The sequence below is a fragment of the Lycium barbarum genome, chromosome 5 (assembly GCF_019175385.1).
Source record: "Lycium barbarum isolate Lr01 chromosome 5, ASM1917538v2, whole genome shotgun sequence".
Classification (NCBI taxonomy): Eukaryota; Viridiplantae; Streptophyta; class Magnoliopsida; order Solanales; family Solanaceae; genus Lycium; species Lycium barbarum.
In genome coordinates, this window is record NC_083341.1 from 112,871,574 (window position 1) to 112,888,366 (window position 16,793).

Sequence of the window (16,793 nt, forward strand, 5' to 3'; positions counted from 1 at the left end):
CGTGACAAATAGGTTGTCTGAACATGCTACTTATGCAACTAGATTAGTGAAAGCACTAAACATTTGCCAACTTTAAGGATTAGGCATTTTAGAAGTCAAATCCTATATGAAACATCTACACCCCATTTGTATCTTGATGCCAAACATGATAAGCTACCACTAATCTCATAATAGGACAGGATAGACAAAACAAAATGATAAATGACTAACTTAAATCTAAGCAGGCGACTATGCAATCTAAGTATTGACCTATTGTGAACATATATCATGTGCATGCACCAACGATCAAACTAGAGTTAATCCAAGACACCATTGAACAAGCAAACTACACACTCAACAGGAAATGAAAACAGTTGAGGAACCCAGCAAGACAAGCATTTCCAAATATTTCTGAATCTGTAGCTGATCACCAACATATAGACTACACAGAATATATATAAAGTTTCCCCTCATCCCTCATACCTTGATTAGTTTAGACATATTTTTCCCTAAGTGTGTGAATAGGTTTCTAATAAGATTAGTTAAGTTAAGAAAAAGTACATGCTTGAACAGTGCAATCAACTAGGCATGTTTAATACACAAGACTCATAATCTATTCACCTTCACACATACTTAGTCTATTATATGATTTTAAGCGAAACACAGAGACTATCAACATGATAATTGAATTAAATTCCAACAAATCAATCCCATTCAACAGAGCATCATAATATAAACCTCCGCTAATAATCAAAACTAGTAGGCCACAACTACATAATTTATGCTAATCAACTTGAACTTCCAGAATTTACAACTAGAATACTAACATATAATCAGGTCAATACAAACAGACATTAGAGATGATAAGAACCTCTTCAAACACATCGTTGAACATTAGTTCAGTCAAACGTGCTAATGGACTAGCAAATTTCTAAACAAATCACATGATTAGGCAGTTAATTAAGTTAAGCAGAGTCTATAGGCACATTACTTGATATACAATAACCAACCTAAACTATTCTAGATAATCAACACAGAACTAATCTAAACTAAACTGTGTTAAACATGTATTAGCATACTTACGGAAATACTAAACTAAACTAAGCATACATACATAGCTAACTAATCAAGACTTAGAATAAACTAACAAAACACAAGTCATATAAACACATAATAAAGCAAAAATAAAAGAACTGCTAAAAAATAAATAAAAGGAGAGAAAATTATCTTTTTTGTGTGCATGCAAATGTCGAGATTATACTTGGAGATCCCTTGCTCCTTAACCCCAATACTCAGCCACAAAACAAAAAGAAAATTTTAGACATTATCTCGAAAACACAGATTTAAGTTGAAATGTCCAATTCTAGTCGGTCACTTCATTTAAAACCCTAGTTTCGAGCTTTAGGTGATGAATATGTGATATTCGGTGTGTGTGTGTGTGTATGTGTGTGTGAAGGGTGGGGTTCTTTATATAGAACCCAAAAACCCCAATTTTCTAATTGTGAATCGATGTAGGATAAACAAAATTTCAAAAGGATTCCTCTTGAATCCATGCGAATCAATGTAAACCAATGAGAGTCATAACTTTTGGGTCTCGATGAGACAAATTCCATTAAATGTTTTGCAGAAAAGAAAAAGAGAGAGAAAGAGGGTTAATAGTGTGTTTGGGTTGATATATGGTGGAGTAAGGACGGAGCATTGAATGCTCCTTCTCCAAATGACCATACAAAGTCTGCAAAAGGCGAATTGCTCTATGTTTTTGCCATTTTCGTCGATTTGATGACGAAGAGAGAGAGAGAGGAGCCTCGACGGCTAGGTTTTCGTTCTTTGAAACCCTCCTTCAACAAATAAAGACCTGAAAAGGTCGATTGGTAAATTTAACGTGATATTGGGCCTAGTATGGCCCTTCTTGGACTGGGCTCGGTCATTTAAAGAGAGGATAAGGTGAAAAATGACCCATATATACACACGTATACGTGATATACATGTATATACGTGTAGACACCCTTATACATATGAATATATGTAAAATGGACAAAACATATAATTTAACAAATAGCCAAAATTAAAAGTTGTTCATTAATTAAACATTTCAATTATGGCCAAATTGCAACTAATTAACTGATTAATTCCTATTTTAAAATACGGCCACATATAAAGGACCATTATTGAAAATATAGCCTTAATTGGCTTAAACCATGTAATTGGCTATTTCAATTATGATCATATTTGACAAATAATTGATTAGTTCAATTGCAGCCCTGTTTATCCACATAACAAACAATTTTCAAATATAACCACAGTGAAGCATCTAATTAACCATGATTAATTTTAAATTATAAATGCAAGCTATGATTATGCAAAAAAATTGAAATTGAGAGGTAAAATGATTATTTATTTAATTAATCCGATTTCTTGAAAATTAATGGAGTAAAATATTTTGTCAACTTGACACTTGATAATTTAAACAATTAATTGAATAATTTTTTTGAGTTATTTTCTGATTAATCGTGACAAGTACTTTGATATTAATAGTACAATACGTAAATTATGTTTAAATGACTTACAATATATATCTAAAGTTATTTTTTGCCAAATAAAATGGAAAAATATTATCAAAATCATTTTGATTTATACATATTTTACTCCGTTTGAGATCCAAGAATCTCGGGTAATTAAACAAACTTATTGGATGGCCAAAATTAGGTGTCAACAGAAACTAAGAAAGTGAAGTCGCCGCTGCTGGTGTGAGGAGAGGAAGTGAGGAACTGAAAATCTGAAATAAAATTAGGGGTTAGAGGCTTAGAGCTGGACGGCTGGTGTAATGAAATTAGGGTCTGGATAAGTACATAAGAAGTGAGAAAGAAAAACTTGGTTACGGGAACCGAAGGTTAGGCCGACTACTTTAGTAGAGCAAGACCTAAAAAAGTTTATTCCTATACAGGAAAAGCCGTCTGATGGAAAACGACTTCCAGGCCGAGAAACCCGGGCAACCATTCCCCTATGGGCTTGGACCTTGGGTTGGATAATTCTAATTTGGGCCTAAGAGCAAGTGAACTCTAAGTTATAATTTTTTTGTATTCATATATTAAATGTTCGTTTAAACCGAAGTACCGAAGAACCGGTAACCCATAACCGAACACTGAATTTTTTTAAAAAAAAAAAAAGAATCGTAACCGAACCGAAAATCAAAAAACCGAATTAATTCGGTTCGATCTGATTTTTTGATTTTCGATATTTATGCCAGCCTTAATTTCTATTATTCTCAATGGATCTAACTATCGTCATTGGTTTGAGGCAATACATAGTTTCTAAAAGGGAGAAAGTTGTAGTGATATGTCACTGGTAATTCAACCTGTCCAAAGCAAGGTGAGACTTAAATCGATGAGAAGTTTATTGACAGTTTTGGAGGATTGGGCTAGCCAAAATCATTAGATTATTACATGAATTCAGAACACTTATGTTCTAAGTATTCATCTCAAATTTGGACAGTTTGGCACCGCAAAAAAGGTATGGGATAACCTCTCTCAGCGATATACTATTTCTGATATTTCTCATCATTTTTAACTGATGAAGGAGATAGCTAGTCTGAAACAAGAAAAAAGGGAACCTGTTTATGAATTCCTCTCTAAGATGAAATTCATTTGGATTCGATTGACCTTTTCCAAACCTACACTGAAAAATTCTGATGATGCTGCCAAATGCTTAGCTTACCACAATAATGACAAATTGATTCAATTTTTGATGGCTCTTACTGATGATTATGAACCAACTCGGGCTACATTTCTTATCCAGCAACCTTTGCCTACTCTTAAGATGCTATTTCTCGCCTTAAATATGAAGAACCTCATTTGAGCCTTTTGTCACCAATGGATGATCCAGTTTTTGCAGTCACTAATAAAATTGGTGGAATATTATGTCGCAATTGTTGTCGAACTGATCATTTTTTACATGATTATCCAACTACTGAATGCAATAAATGTAAGAAAAAAGGTCATATCTCTAGGAATTATCCTCCAATGTGTCGGTATTGTAAAAAGTAAGATCACTTGATTGAGAGTTGTCCTACTTGTCCTCGGGACAAAAATCAATCTCATTTGAATCATCCTTCAAATTCAGTACTTACAGTAGCCAACAATTATGGAACTTCATCAGTCGCCACATCAGCTGACCTTCAATCTCTCCTCAGTTAACTCCTCTCTTCAACTGATAATACCCTTGCAGCCTTAGTTACTCTCTCAAGTAATTCATCTTGGTACTATGATTTAGCATGTTATAATCACATGACATACTCTTCCAAGATTTTCTCTTCTCTGGCTACTCTTTCCAGCCCATCTTATATTCATTCTGTTGATGAATCCAATATGAATGTTAGTCATAAAGTATCTATTTATTCATCAATTTTTTCTTTGCCTAATCTTTTCTTATTCCCAAATTAAATTTTAGTCTTTTCTGTGTTGGACAATTGTGTGATTCTGGATATGATGTAAATTTTTCTTCTCGTGCTTGTTAAGGGCAGGACCCTCAGACAGAAAAATCATTGAGAGAGGCCGTAAAGTTGGGCGTGTGTTTGAACTCACCAATCTGCACATTCCTCAATCATCTCATATGTCTCAATTATATGTTGTTTCTTCTAGTTTTCTTCTATCTTTGTGGCATCAGCGTCTTTGTCATTGTTCTTTGAGTAAACTTTGCCCTTGAATTTACAGTTGGATGTTAGGTCATGTTAATGTGAAATGTTTATATTGTATTGCATGTAAACAGGCCAAAAAACTTACTGTAGCTTTTAATAATAATACTTCTATTTTATAGTCTACTTTTGATCTAATCCATTCTGATGTTCGGAGGCCTTGTCATGTACCAAGCATGATTGATTCACGATACTTTGTCATTTTATCAATGATTTTTCTCTATTGACATAAATATATCTTATGAAAAAACATTCAGAATTATCCCAAATCTAGATTAATTTTGCCAATATGATATAAAATTCAATTTGGTAAAATTATCAAAGTTCTTCATGATGAAAATGTTATGGAATATCGTGATTCTAAGCTTTTGAAAATTCTTGTCTGAATTTACTATCAACAGACTCTAATCGTCTGTTCTTGGAAACATGTCTCCTCATGAACGACTTTATAAGGTAGCTCCTGACTACACATTACTCAAAGAGTTTGGTTGTGCTTTTTTTGTTCTTTTTAACCCCATGAATACACAAAATTAGAACCTTGTGCTCGAGTTTGTTACTTTCTTGGATATGGGATAGAACATAAAGGTTATCGCTGTTGGGATCCTGTGTCAAATCTTATTCGTATTTCTCATCATGTTGTCTTTTGGAAACATATTAAATTTTTCTTACAATCAAAGTTTAAGTCTACCCCATCGAGTGTCATTCTTTTCCAATCCTTCTATTGAGCTCTTTCAAGTGATCTAGATATAGTTTCATCTGGCGAGTTAGACATTGCACCCCACGGTTCAACCATTTCCTTTGATGAAACCACATTTGATGGTACAGTTCATGACAATAGTACAACATTCACTTCTCGTGATTAATCTCCAATTGAAAGTCTCACACTTGATATGAGTACTGATACTGAGGTGCCCTCATCTTCTCTTTCTTCCTGATAACACAGTATCTTGTTCTAAATGTCCAGAAAGAGAGAAAATCTCCTAATCTTCTTCGTGATTACCATTGTTATTGTACCATGATTAATTTACATGAGCTTTGTATATACAAAAAGGCATCTACTGATCATTATTGGTAGCAAACTATGAAAGACGAATTGCAGGCCTTTGAAAAGACTCATACTTGAGATTTAGTTGACCCGCCTTCTGATAAGACTCTTGTTGATTGCAAGTGGATTTACAAGATTAAGACACGATCTGATGGCTTTTTTGAAAGATCAAGGCTCGATTGGTTGCTAGAGGATTCATTCAAGAGTATGGAATTGATTATGAGATATCTCTGTCCATAACCTTCTTGCTATTGCAGCAACTAAACGGTGGAGACTTTCTCAAGTGGATGTGAAAAATGTTTTTCTTAATGGAGATTTGGAAGAGGAGGTTTATATGAAACCACTGTCGGGATACAGTTATCCTCCTTATAAGTCTGTCGTCTTAGTCGTGCATTGTATGGTTTGAAACAAGCTCCACGAGCTTGGTATGCCAAGTTTAGTTCTACATTGAGAACTGGGATTCTCTTCTAGCCCACGTGATATTGCTCTTTTTGTATGCGAGACAACACAAGGCATTGTTCTTTTGCTTCTTTATGTGGATGATATGATTATCACTGGTGACGATACTGCTGGCATTTCAGAGATTAAAGATTTTTTAAGTACCAATTTTGAGATGAAGGATTTGGGTACTCTCAATTATTTCTCGGGCCTCGAAATTCTCAGCTTTGATCATGGGATTTGTCTATCTCAAGTTAAGTATGCTTCTGATTTGTTATTAAAAGTGGGTATTAGCGATGATAAAACAAAGAGCACACCTCTTGAGCCTAATGTGGGGTTTTGTCCTACTGATGGTACTTTATTGTCTAATGCCACTCTTTATCGAACACTTAGTGGTCGTCTTATCTATATGACTGTTAATCGTCCATATATTTCTTATGTAGTTCACATAGTTAGTCAATTCATGGCCACATCTCGTTCTACTCATTAAGTTGTTGGACTTCGCATTCTTCGTTATGACAAGGGCACTCTTTTCTGTGGACTTCATTTTTCAGCTAATTCTTATCTTGAATTACAAGTATACGTCGATGCTGATTGGGAGCATGATTCCATTGATAGACGTTCTACTACTAGTTTTTGTATTTTTCTAGAAGATTCTCTTATATCGTGGAGAAGCAAGAAATAAACTCTAGCATCCCGATCAAGCACCGAATCAGAATATCAAGCACTTACTGACACTACTGCTGAGATATTATGGCTTTGTTGGTTATTCGCCGGCATGAATGCTCCTCAATCTTCTACCACTATTCTTTACTGTGATAATCACAGTGCCATTCAAATTGCTCATAATGATGTATTTCATGAGCGTACAAAGCATATTAAGATTAATTGTCATTTTACTCGTCAACACATTGATATTGGTGTCATTCGATCAACCAACTGACATTTTCACCAAGCCTCATCTTTCTAGAATTTTCCAAGTTCTGGTGGCCAAACTCAATCGGGTTTGTTTTAAACCATCTTGAGTTTGAGGGGATGTTAAAATATGGTAAATATCGTATAGATATTCTAAATATGGTAGAATACATTTAGACCTTAATTGTAGAATATTCTAAAATTACTTTCTTGTGTATAATAAAGATGTAGTCTCTTATATTCATGTAATAAACAGAAACATTCATTCCCGGACGCTCTCTTATTTTCTTTCTCTGTTTCGAACATATCTAATTTGGAATTGACCCATCGAGTGACATTAATATAGCTCAAATCATAAGGTAATAATGTTAAACTCTACGTCGGCCACTATTCACTTTAAAAACATTGTCTGGTAAAAGAATATTTTAAGGGGGGGGAAGTACGCCATGAATGTGAGGTAGGAGTTGAGGATTTCTCAGTTTCAAATCTCTTCAATTTGGATGGAGGCTAGAAATTAACCACCACAAATTACTTGGATTGCTCACTAAAAATGGGGCATTAACTTGAACCCTTTTTTCTTAGCCTTTATTCATTGAAAACCCTATGTAATATGCTTGTAGAGAATTATAAATAGTACACCATTAATTAATGACTGGTAATATCACCAATGTTTTCTTAAATTTATTTAGATAAGTACATTTGTAATCATGTATACTCTATTGAAGAAGCTCTATTATATTCTTCACTTCAGAAAAATTGATGTCTCTTAACAAATATGACTACTATAGGCAAATTTGCCAAGACTGAATATTATCAACTTGACCATTTTGACTTATAATGAGATGCAAAATTCAAGGATCAATTCCATTTGACCTGTAAGTGAAATTGGAAGGATCAATTCCATTTGACTTGTAATAGGCTTTCTCTGCATCTTCTGCCCTATTGTGAAACATTTTCCATTCCTTTTCACATCTCTCTCTCACCTGCCACAACAAACACAAGCTCAATTAATCACATTAATTCACCTGCTTCAAGTTATAAAGTGGAAAAGGATGAAACACAAGTAGCTAAACAGACATATTATAAAGGCAAAATGTGAACAGTCAATGGAATTAATGCTACTAAAAACTATATTCAGAAGTGTTCAAAGAAGAATGTCTAGTAGTATATCTTTCTGTCATCTGGTATTATATATTTTGTTTCAAAGGAAATATAAGGTTAAGGACCATGTGCAGTATATCTTTGGCAACTGTTCTTTAAGGTGACACAGCATTTGCAGAATATCTTTGGCAGGTTCTTCCAATTACAACTCCCCCCTCCCCGGGTTTCCTACTCAAATTTTCTTAGAGAAACTGGGTGTGTGTACCGGGGGGGGGGGGGGGGGGGGGGGGGGGGATTGTTAAGTAGCGTTACTATATGACAAAGTAACAGAGAATTTCTTACCCCTCGCCATGCAGCCTTCCCGTCTTTTGCTTGCCCCTGTATAGACGGATGAGGAAATGATTAAAGGTCTCTTTAAGTTTGTCATGCTTTTCAATGTTTTCCAATATCAAGTTTTTAAGTTCGTCATGCTTTTCAATGTTTTCCAATATCAAGTTACACAAAAGCGAGTATTGGATCCACTTTTACCAATTAACATATTACATATCAATAGTTGGCAACATTTACTTCATTTGTTACCTCATTTTTAAGGGAAGGGACAGTTTGATGCATAATCCATTGAGCATCTACAACTCCAATTTTCTCATGAGCAGGCTTCAAAAGAGAATGTACACTCAGTGCCTTCAAATAATTTGGAATTCATTGATAAGCTGAACTTACCTCGACGCATTTATGAAGCGCAAAGTCAAGTCCCCAACCGTGGATCAAGTCATTCTACAAGTGACAAAACAAACAAAGTCAATCTCAACAAAGCACAAAGTCTACGACCTTCTCCATGTTTAATGTGCAAGGTTTTTAAAAGATACCTGAATCATATGCCACACACAACGCCATGCATCTCGGGAAAAGACGGGAGCCATGATCTCTACGAATCTGAAAACAGAGAAGAGATGTGGTAAGGACCAACTTAACAACTGAAACAAAATACAAACAGGAGAACTATTCATACGCTGCACAAGGAGGCAAATGGGGGTCTGAGCACCCGCCTGGGTACTCCGTTGTAAACCTGATCAGATAAATAAAGAAAAAGGAAGAATAAACAGAGTGAGAATGTCAAGAAGTAGATAATTAAAAGGATGAGAGCGAAAGAGGACTCGTGCATAAATAACATCATGGGGTTCCTGGCTCTTACGTGTGAACTTCACCATCATCTCTTCTAATTGTCATTGGCCATGTTGTTCCTTTCCTCGGATCCAAACCTGGCTGTGAAATCTCGAAACCATGCTTCTTGACAAGTTTAATGTACCTGGATTTGGACGGACAAATTCAGAAAGACTAAGATATGGATCTAATCAGCTGTTAATCACAGGAAACTACAGAATACTTACTCCGTGGCATCAAAATGCTCAACTCCTAGGTCTTCATCCCAGATAAAAATATAGTCATATGCGGCAACAATGTCTGGATGCAGAAACCTTTTCGCGTACCACCTTATAAAGAGGTAAGGTTCTTGTCACTAACGTGGTTTAAAGAACCACTTAAAGCTGATCAGAATTCCAATCCAAAACTACTTTAATCATATTACTTACCATTTTGTTTGTTTCCGAGCACTCACGTGGATGGCTCGTTTTGACCACTCGAATTCATCCCATTCAGTTGTCTGACCATCATAGTGAAAAAGAAGAATTGTGAAGTCGTTTGAGAACTGCACAAGGAAAATGGTCAGGACGAGGCAGATTGCGAATATATATATATATAGAGAGAGAGAGAGAGCAGGAGGGACCTATATTGGCAAAAAAATGATATACCTTCTTTACAGCAGCATCAATGTTATGCTTCTGCTTAACACCAACGGTAAATGTCACCAGATACTTTGGCTTGCCTTCTGGGTCCTGCAGATAAAATATGATAAGAAGTTGCCTCTTCCCAATTTTTGTTCTGGATTTTTTAAGTAAATGTCTTCATTCTTAAGGTTTGCAAATTGAAACAGAACACTTACCTCACTGGGATTTCCCCATAATCTCCGGAGATAGTAGTCGGACTCAGAAGAAACGAGATCTGGAGGTAATCTTTCTGCCCCTCTTGGGTTTGATGGGACCCAAATCTGGTCAGAACAAGGATGAGTATCAGATAAAAATGTGATTTTATCTTAGCTTGTATAATCTCAAACATTTGTCTGCTGTTTACCTAAACATGATGCAAAAGCATCTATCGCGAGTGCAACTTAAAAGTTACATTGAAAAAAAAAAGTTGGAAGATTATTATCAGTTCCTACGAAGGATAGGCTAGAATTTGGAACGTTTATGACCGCCCTCAGGCCTTTGGTCTCTCTCTAACAATGTAGTGCATGATGTGGGTTAGGCGCACATCATTGGTTGAACCGAGTGCCACCGGCCCTCGGGAATTTCTTGGTTATAAAAAAAAAAAAAATACTGCTGATGACCATGAGCCTGTTTGGATGGGCTTATGCCTATAAGCTGCAAACAGCTTATAAAAAAAATAAGTTGGGGTAGTCTAACTTATTTTTTTTGGCTTATAAGCTACTTTAGATAAGCTAAGTCAAATGGGCCCAATTATTTTTTTGAGCTTATTTTAAGCACAAAATGACTTTAAGCTGGTCAGCCAAACACTCAAAAAAGCTGAAAACAGCTTATAAGCAACTTATAAGCCAATCCAAACGGGCTCCATATATTCAGCTCCAGCACGGATCTATTGAAAAGCATCTGTCAGTCAATGTGCATACTTTGTGTCATGTGTTGATGGTAAATAGCAAGAATAAGTTCCTTTTGTATTCTTGGAAGGATGCATATCGCATTAAGGATAGGTGTTTGCACAAGTGTCTACACATTTCAAGATTAGAAACTCCAGTATTGTCTATGTTTAGTGATACACAGGAGTAGTGAGTATCTGAGCTTTACATTTTCATTTACTTAAAGAGATCCTCTTCTCCTTGCTATATTTCACACTCAAGTACATAATGAGTTAACATTTCTATAAGATTATTACTTCTGGAAGAACTGCAGAAAGAAGGCGTGCAAGAAAAGCAATTGCAGGAAAATAATAATCCGACTGTTTGCCAAAGCTCAAAATTATCTTGACCTTTAAATCAAATTTTTTGCAAGCAAGGAAGGAAGGAAAGACCTTCAATTGATTTGTAGCATTCTGATTTTTGATCGATGAATCTGTATGATTTTGGGATGAAACAATATTATTTCTGTCTCTGCCAATTGGAAAGCTGCTTACAAAACTGGCTGTTATATTTAGCTGCCAAATTGAAACCAAAAGAACTTGTTTTATTGTACATATGAAATTATATGTTTGTATGAGAATGGAGGGCATTATCCATACCTTGGTTAATGAGCTAGTAGGGAATGAAATTCCAATGAATAAGCCAAACATGAATCCACAACCTATGGAGACAATAAGCCTCATAGTTTCAGCCGACTTTAAGTAACTGTAACTGCAGAACATGCTTCAAGAGTTAAACAAATTACTATGGAACAGAAAACAACATCATCACAAACTTGGTATGATCACAAGAAAAGCTGCAATTTAACGAACCTGCGTCCATGGTCCTTCATGTTAAATACAATATCTGAATTGATAAGTACAACCAAAGTAGGCGAAGAAGCTTTACTGCACCTCAAGTAAGTTTATTAGCAACCATCTTTCAGTGGGGAGAGAACATAACAATGACATGAAGACTTGGCTTCAAATTAGAAATTAATTACCTTGCCTCAAGCTCTTAGTATCTCATAGCACACTAGGGTGCCTCATTTAACTTTACAATCCACAAGCAAACATATTTAATTGTCATTGCAAGTTCCCATCAACACAAGTCACAAAAGCACATAGCCAAAAAATAAAAATACTCTTGCCAGCTAAACAAATATAACCATAAACACACACAAAGATTAACCCTTTTACATTATTGTAACTTAAACAACCCCTCTCCCCATAGATCAAGCACTACGCTAATATCAACTGCTTGATTCTCACTAAAATATTATGCATATATTCCTACTAAATCTCATTCCAATATTATGCGTATATTCCTACTAAATCTCAGTTTCGAATTTAAAAATTGTGGCTAGTATGTAAAGTTAAATTGTCAAAACTAATTCTTCTTTTTTTTCTGTTGTTTGCTAACTGCCATAGCAATTAAAGTTACTGTAGCAGTAACTAAATTTTAGCCACAATAATTATGTAATAATAATAAGAATACATAAGCGGCTCCTAAACTTGTTCCATACTTTCCTATAAGATATTTCAATCTTAAAATATGTGTACCTATTAAACGCAAAATGATATTTTTTTTTTTTTAAAAAGTAGTGGGTAACTCACACCGCGTTGTGGCAGATGGACGAATGAAAATATGACACGTGGCACTTGGGACCAAAATTGTTAAAAATGAATTTTGAGTAAAAAGAAAAAAAAATTACTGTAAGCCTATTTAACTAATCCAAAAATAAATAACATTTCAAAAGAAAAAGTAAAAAAAAAAAAAAAAGGATCTCCCTCCTGCCCGCCTCCTTTCGTCTTCTTCCCAAACTCGATTTTGAAAATTCCACTGGAATTCCATTAAAGAAGAAAAATAGAACTTAAAGAACTATAAATATAAGTGTGGAATAGAAAATGAACTACTCCCTCAGTCTCAAAATAAGTATACCCTTAGAAAAAATCATACTCAAACATTAATAAATACAACGTGGAGTTACTAAACTATGTAGATGTTTTTCGAGAATTGAACAATATTAAAGAGGACTACCTCTTTAACGTTAAAGGCATAGTTGAAAATACATGCCAATTTTTATCTTGAATTAGAGGTGACCTTATTTCAGGATTTTTTTTTTTTTAATAAGGTAACATTTATTTTGGGACGAAAGAAATAGTTGAAAGTAAAGAATCAAAAGAGGAGAAAAAACAAGAAAAGTCCAATTGCAGAATGTGTGTGAACGATAGTATATGTATGAGTGCAATGGTTTCATGAAGAGGGGAATTTTGAGAAGCGACTTGCAGGGGTGGGGAAAAAGTGTCTTCTTTTTGGATTGAAACTCTTTATTTTTTTTCCACTAAAAGTTAAAAATATTTTCTTTTTAATGATTAGATTATACCTACTTGTAAACGGAAGAACAATAACAATAGTAAGTTTTAAAAAAAAAAAAAATACTGTTGTTTAAGGCTCATTTACTCCAAAGGGTAGTGAAGACCATTTATTTTGTCATGTCAATTTTTCGTGTTTAATAAATACACTTCTTGATTAATGTAGATGTCCCCGATCCTAGCTCACGTGTCATAATAATAAGTATCAAGCAAGTTTAGGCCTTAGGGTACCACTTATGTATTTAGCCGAAAAAGATGTAATAACTAAGTAAATATTTTCATTTCAACTTACAGAAAATCGTGGCAATAGTTGGGTATGTAACTGCGACTTTTTTGTCATTACTAAATACTATAGCCATGAATTTACTGTTATGATAAAAAGAATTAGTTAATCGTTAGTTTTTACCACGTGTTCGAATTTATTATAGCGATAGTAAATTTTAGCGAGGTTAAATTAATTTAAAATAAAATCTTGTAGCTAAATGAATATGTTTATTTAAAGCTATAGAAATGTGAAATAATTAGCTTAATTATTATAATTATTTGTCATGACAATATAAAGCAAACGAATTCAGAGCGGCAATATACTGTGCAGTTAATGACTAACAATTATAATAATATAATAATCTAACCACAATAAATAAGCTATAAAAGATGTTCATAGTTAGATGAATATTTTTGCTTCGATTACGAAAATCATAACAATAAGTGATCTAAAAGAATTAGAGAACCTCTTTTTTTTTTTTTTGAAAAATTAGATTTGTAACATTGAAATTTATACTCCCTCTGTTTCAATTTATATGAATCTATTACTATTTGGAGAGTCTACGAGATGGTTCTTTGATTACATTTTCTTATATTTTTTTAAATTATTTGAATTATAAATTATCATAGCTTAAAGTACTTTTTATGTAATTTCTAAATATATAAATTTTATTACTATAAACTTGATAAATCTATGTCAAAATTTATAATCAAAGTTATAAAGTTTGACTCTTATACTCCGAAAAGGGTCATATAAATTGAAACGGGATGAGTATTTTTTTTAAAAGATAGAAAAATAATATTTATCATTGTTCAAATCTTTAACGGTACGAAAAGATCAGTGTTGAACTCTTTAACGTGACATGAAAAAACCAAAAGTTATCCCTCCCTCCTTATCTATCCAAGGAAGAGAATTGAAGGGCTACAATTATTATTATTAATAAAGAAAAATTTAAACATTTACTGATAGATGTAGAAAAATTTATGTATGTCTTTTGTCCTTTATTGTTTTTAATTAAGTACTTTGAGTAACTTTAGAGTTGTAGAGATATTTAAATATATGGCCCTTATTTATCTTAATTAATTAAAAAACTAAGTACTAGTGAACTCACTTTTATGCACTTATACATTGAAGGGGTCGTTAAATGGAGGGGCACAAATATAAAAAAAAGGCAAAAGATAGCGGTAGATATCATCGAATAGTATAAAGGAGGATAGGTAGAACAATTTTTGGGTAGTACAGGGGTATATATGACCCTTTTCCGTTAAAACATTGCCCAACTTGAGCAACAAACAATTGAACTTAGGTACATAGAATTGGTTCTCTGTACCGTTCAAATGACGTTTAACGGGCACTAGATCAAATCCATACTCCTCTAAGTCCTTGATAGAGTCCAGCATGTCACTAACAAATGCAAAAAAATATAATGTGGAAATAAACAAAATAACAGATTTTATGAGGAACTACCTTTTGAGGGAAGAAAGAACTTGGGTTTAAGTTGAAATTCCACATGATTGTCTTCATTTCCCAGAGTGGTTTCCAGGGGGAAAAGGAACTCTTATTAGCTACTAGAACACCTGTCAGCTAATATTAACCTTTTGGGCATCTATAAATAGGTAAAAAGAACCAAATAGAAGCAAGAAAAACTGTGAAAGGGAGAAGAAAAATCGTGAAGTAGTAAGCACAAAACTGTGCTAATGATATAGAGAGAGAAAGAGAGAGAGTGGAAAAGTAGACGCGGAGAAAGGTAAAGTTGATTTTAGAGAAAAGGCCAGTCCATTATCAGTTGGGAGAGGTCTAAAATGGTCCCTTAACTATATATTTATCGATTTTAGTTCTTTAACTATTCAAAAACTTATCAAATTTGGTCTTCATCTATTTTTTTATACAAACAGCGTACAAACTCATAAACCTTCGTGAGATTAATCATTAAACCATTCCTCAGACCTATATTTCTCTCTCCCTGCTTCTTTTTCCTCAAGTTCATTCTTTAACCTCAACTTTTTTCCTCAAGTTCTCTCTCGCGTTTCGTAACCGACGGACTGTGTCGGTTAAAATTAACCTAGTCAGTCGTTTTGCTAAAAAAAAAAACTAACGGTCTCACGTCAGTTTTTTTTTTTTTTAAATTAAAGAATGAAATGTAGGAACTAGGAGTCAAACCCGGATATGTTCCTTGGCATTAAAGGGTTTTACCACTAGACCACTATTATTTTTTGTTCATATACTTACATTGATTTAATTTATATTGTTTTTTCGCTCTAAAAACCGACGGACTCCGTCTCCATTGGATTTTATAAAAAAAAAAAAAAAAAAATGACGGACTCCATCAATTTATTTTAGAAAATAATATAACAAATAATTATATTTTTTAGGCATTTTTGTGCAAAAAATAATCGACGCAGTCCGTCGGTTTTCTTTAAAAAAAAAAAATTATTGAAAAAACCGACAGAATCTGTCGATCTTTCCGTCGGTTTTTTCCATCGATTTTTTTCCTTCGGTTTTTACCAGTTTTTTAGTAGTGTTTGAGAAGAATTGTTACAGAAATTTTGTGCCTGAATTTATCTTTTCGAATTTTAGAGACTCGAGAGGGACACCAGTGCCAGGATGCTTTTTTTTTTTTTTAACAAGAGGAACTTGAGGAAAAAGAAGCAGGGAGAGAGAAATATAGATCTCAGGAATGGTTTAATAATTAATCTCACGAAGGTTTATGAGTTTGTACGCTGTTTGTATAAAAAAAATGGAGTCCAAATTTGATAAATTTTTGGATAGTTAAAGAACTAAAATTGATAAATATATAGTTAAGGGACTATTTTAGACATACTTCCATAGATAAGGGACTATTTATGGCCTTTTCTCGTTGATTTTATCTACTCCTTTGTTTTTTTTCCTGTATAAAGGTCTCTCCTCTCCTGTACAAATTACCTCCACATGGAGAGTTGGAGACCTTTAGATTTGCCACACCTGTCCAATTTCAAGTCCAGATTTTGTCACTTTTTAATCAACTAACCTAGCCACACAGTTATAAAGCGTTCTTAGGGTTCCTTTCATCCGGGATTTCCGCACTAAAATATTGACTCCCGATAATTTAGGCTGTTGTTCCTTTGAATTAAGAAAATACATGTCTAACATGGATATTTACTTCCGTAGCACAACATAAACAATGTGAATCACAATTATACTAAGAGCCTGTTTGGAAAGCCATTGGTAATTGGAATTGGTGTAATTACTCAGTCTAGTAATTATACAGTATTGTAATT

General features: G+C 34.0%; 1 protein-coding gene and 1 pseudogene across 6 annotated transcripts; one reads left to right on the forward strand and one right to left on the reverse strand.

Moving 5' to 3' along the window:
• Nucleotides 1-3,848: 3,848 nt before the first annotated feature.
• LOC132639637 (uncharacterized mitochondrial protein AtMg00810-like) lies at nt 3,849-7,095 on the forward strand (annotated as a pseudogene).
• Nucleotides 7,096-7,678: 583 nt separating this feature from the next.
• LOC132641154 (uncharacterized) lies at nt 7,679-15,285 on the reverse strand. Of its 6 annotated transcripts, XM_060358044.1 has the most exons (16): nt 15,004-15,283; nt 11,900-11,949; nt 11,730-11,804; nt 11,517-11,640; nt 11,268-11,432; nt 10,168-10,272; nt 9,977-10,060; nt 9,758-9,873; nt 9,557-9,658; nt 9,361-9,474; nt 9,178-9,234; nt 9,035-9,101; nt 8,889-8,942; nt 8,748-8,822; nt 8,511-8,546; nt 7,679-8,050 (listed from the first exon to the last, which is right to left on the reverse strand). In XM_060358044.1, the coding sequence occupies exons 3-16, from the start codon at nt 11,747-11,749 to the stop codon at nt 7,919-7,921; spliced, it is 1,251 nt and encodes a 416-aa protein (XP_060214027.1). In that variant the 5' UTR covers nt 11,750-11,804; nt 11,900-11,949; nt 15,004-15,283; the 3' UTR covers nt 7,679-7,918. The 6 variants fall into 6 exon arrangements, with proteins under 6 accessions (XP_060214027.1, XP_060214026.1, XP_060214028.1 ...); XM_060358043.1 differs by lacking the exon at nt 11,900-11,949; XM_060358045.1 differs by lacking the exon at nt 11,900-11,949 and having other exon boundaries at nt 11,517-11,628; nt 15,004-15,282.
• Between the last annotated feature and the right edge of the window lie 1,508 nt (nt 15,286-16,793).

Coding starts and splice junctions, on each gene's coding strand:
- LOC132641154 (XM_060358043.1), bottom strand. CDS start 11,749: ATGAAGGACCATGGACGCAG. Junction 11,641..11,729: donor ATGAAGGACCATGGACGCAG/GTTCGTTAAATT, acceptor TAACTCTTGAAG/CATGTTCTGCAGTTACAGTT. Junction 8,051..8,510: donor GGAAGGCTGCATGGCGAGGG/GTAAGAAATTCT, acceptor TTGTTGTGGCAG/GTGAGAGAGAGATGTGAAAA.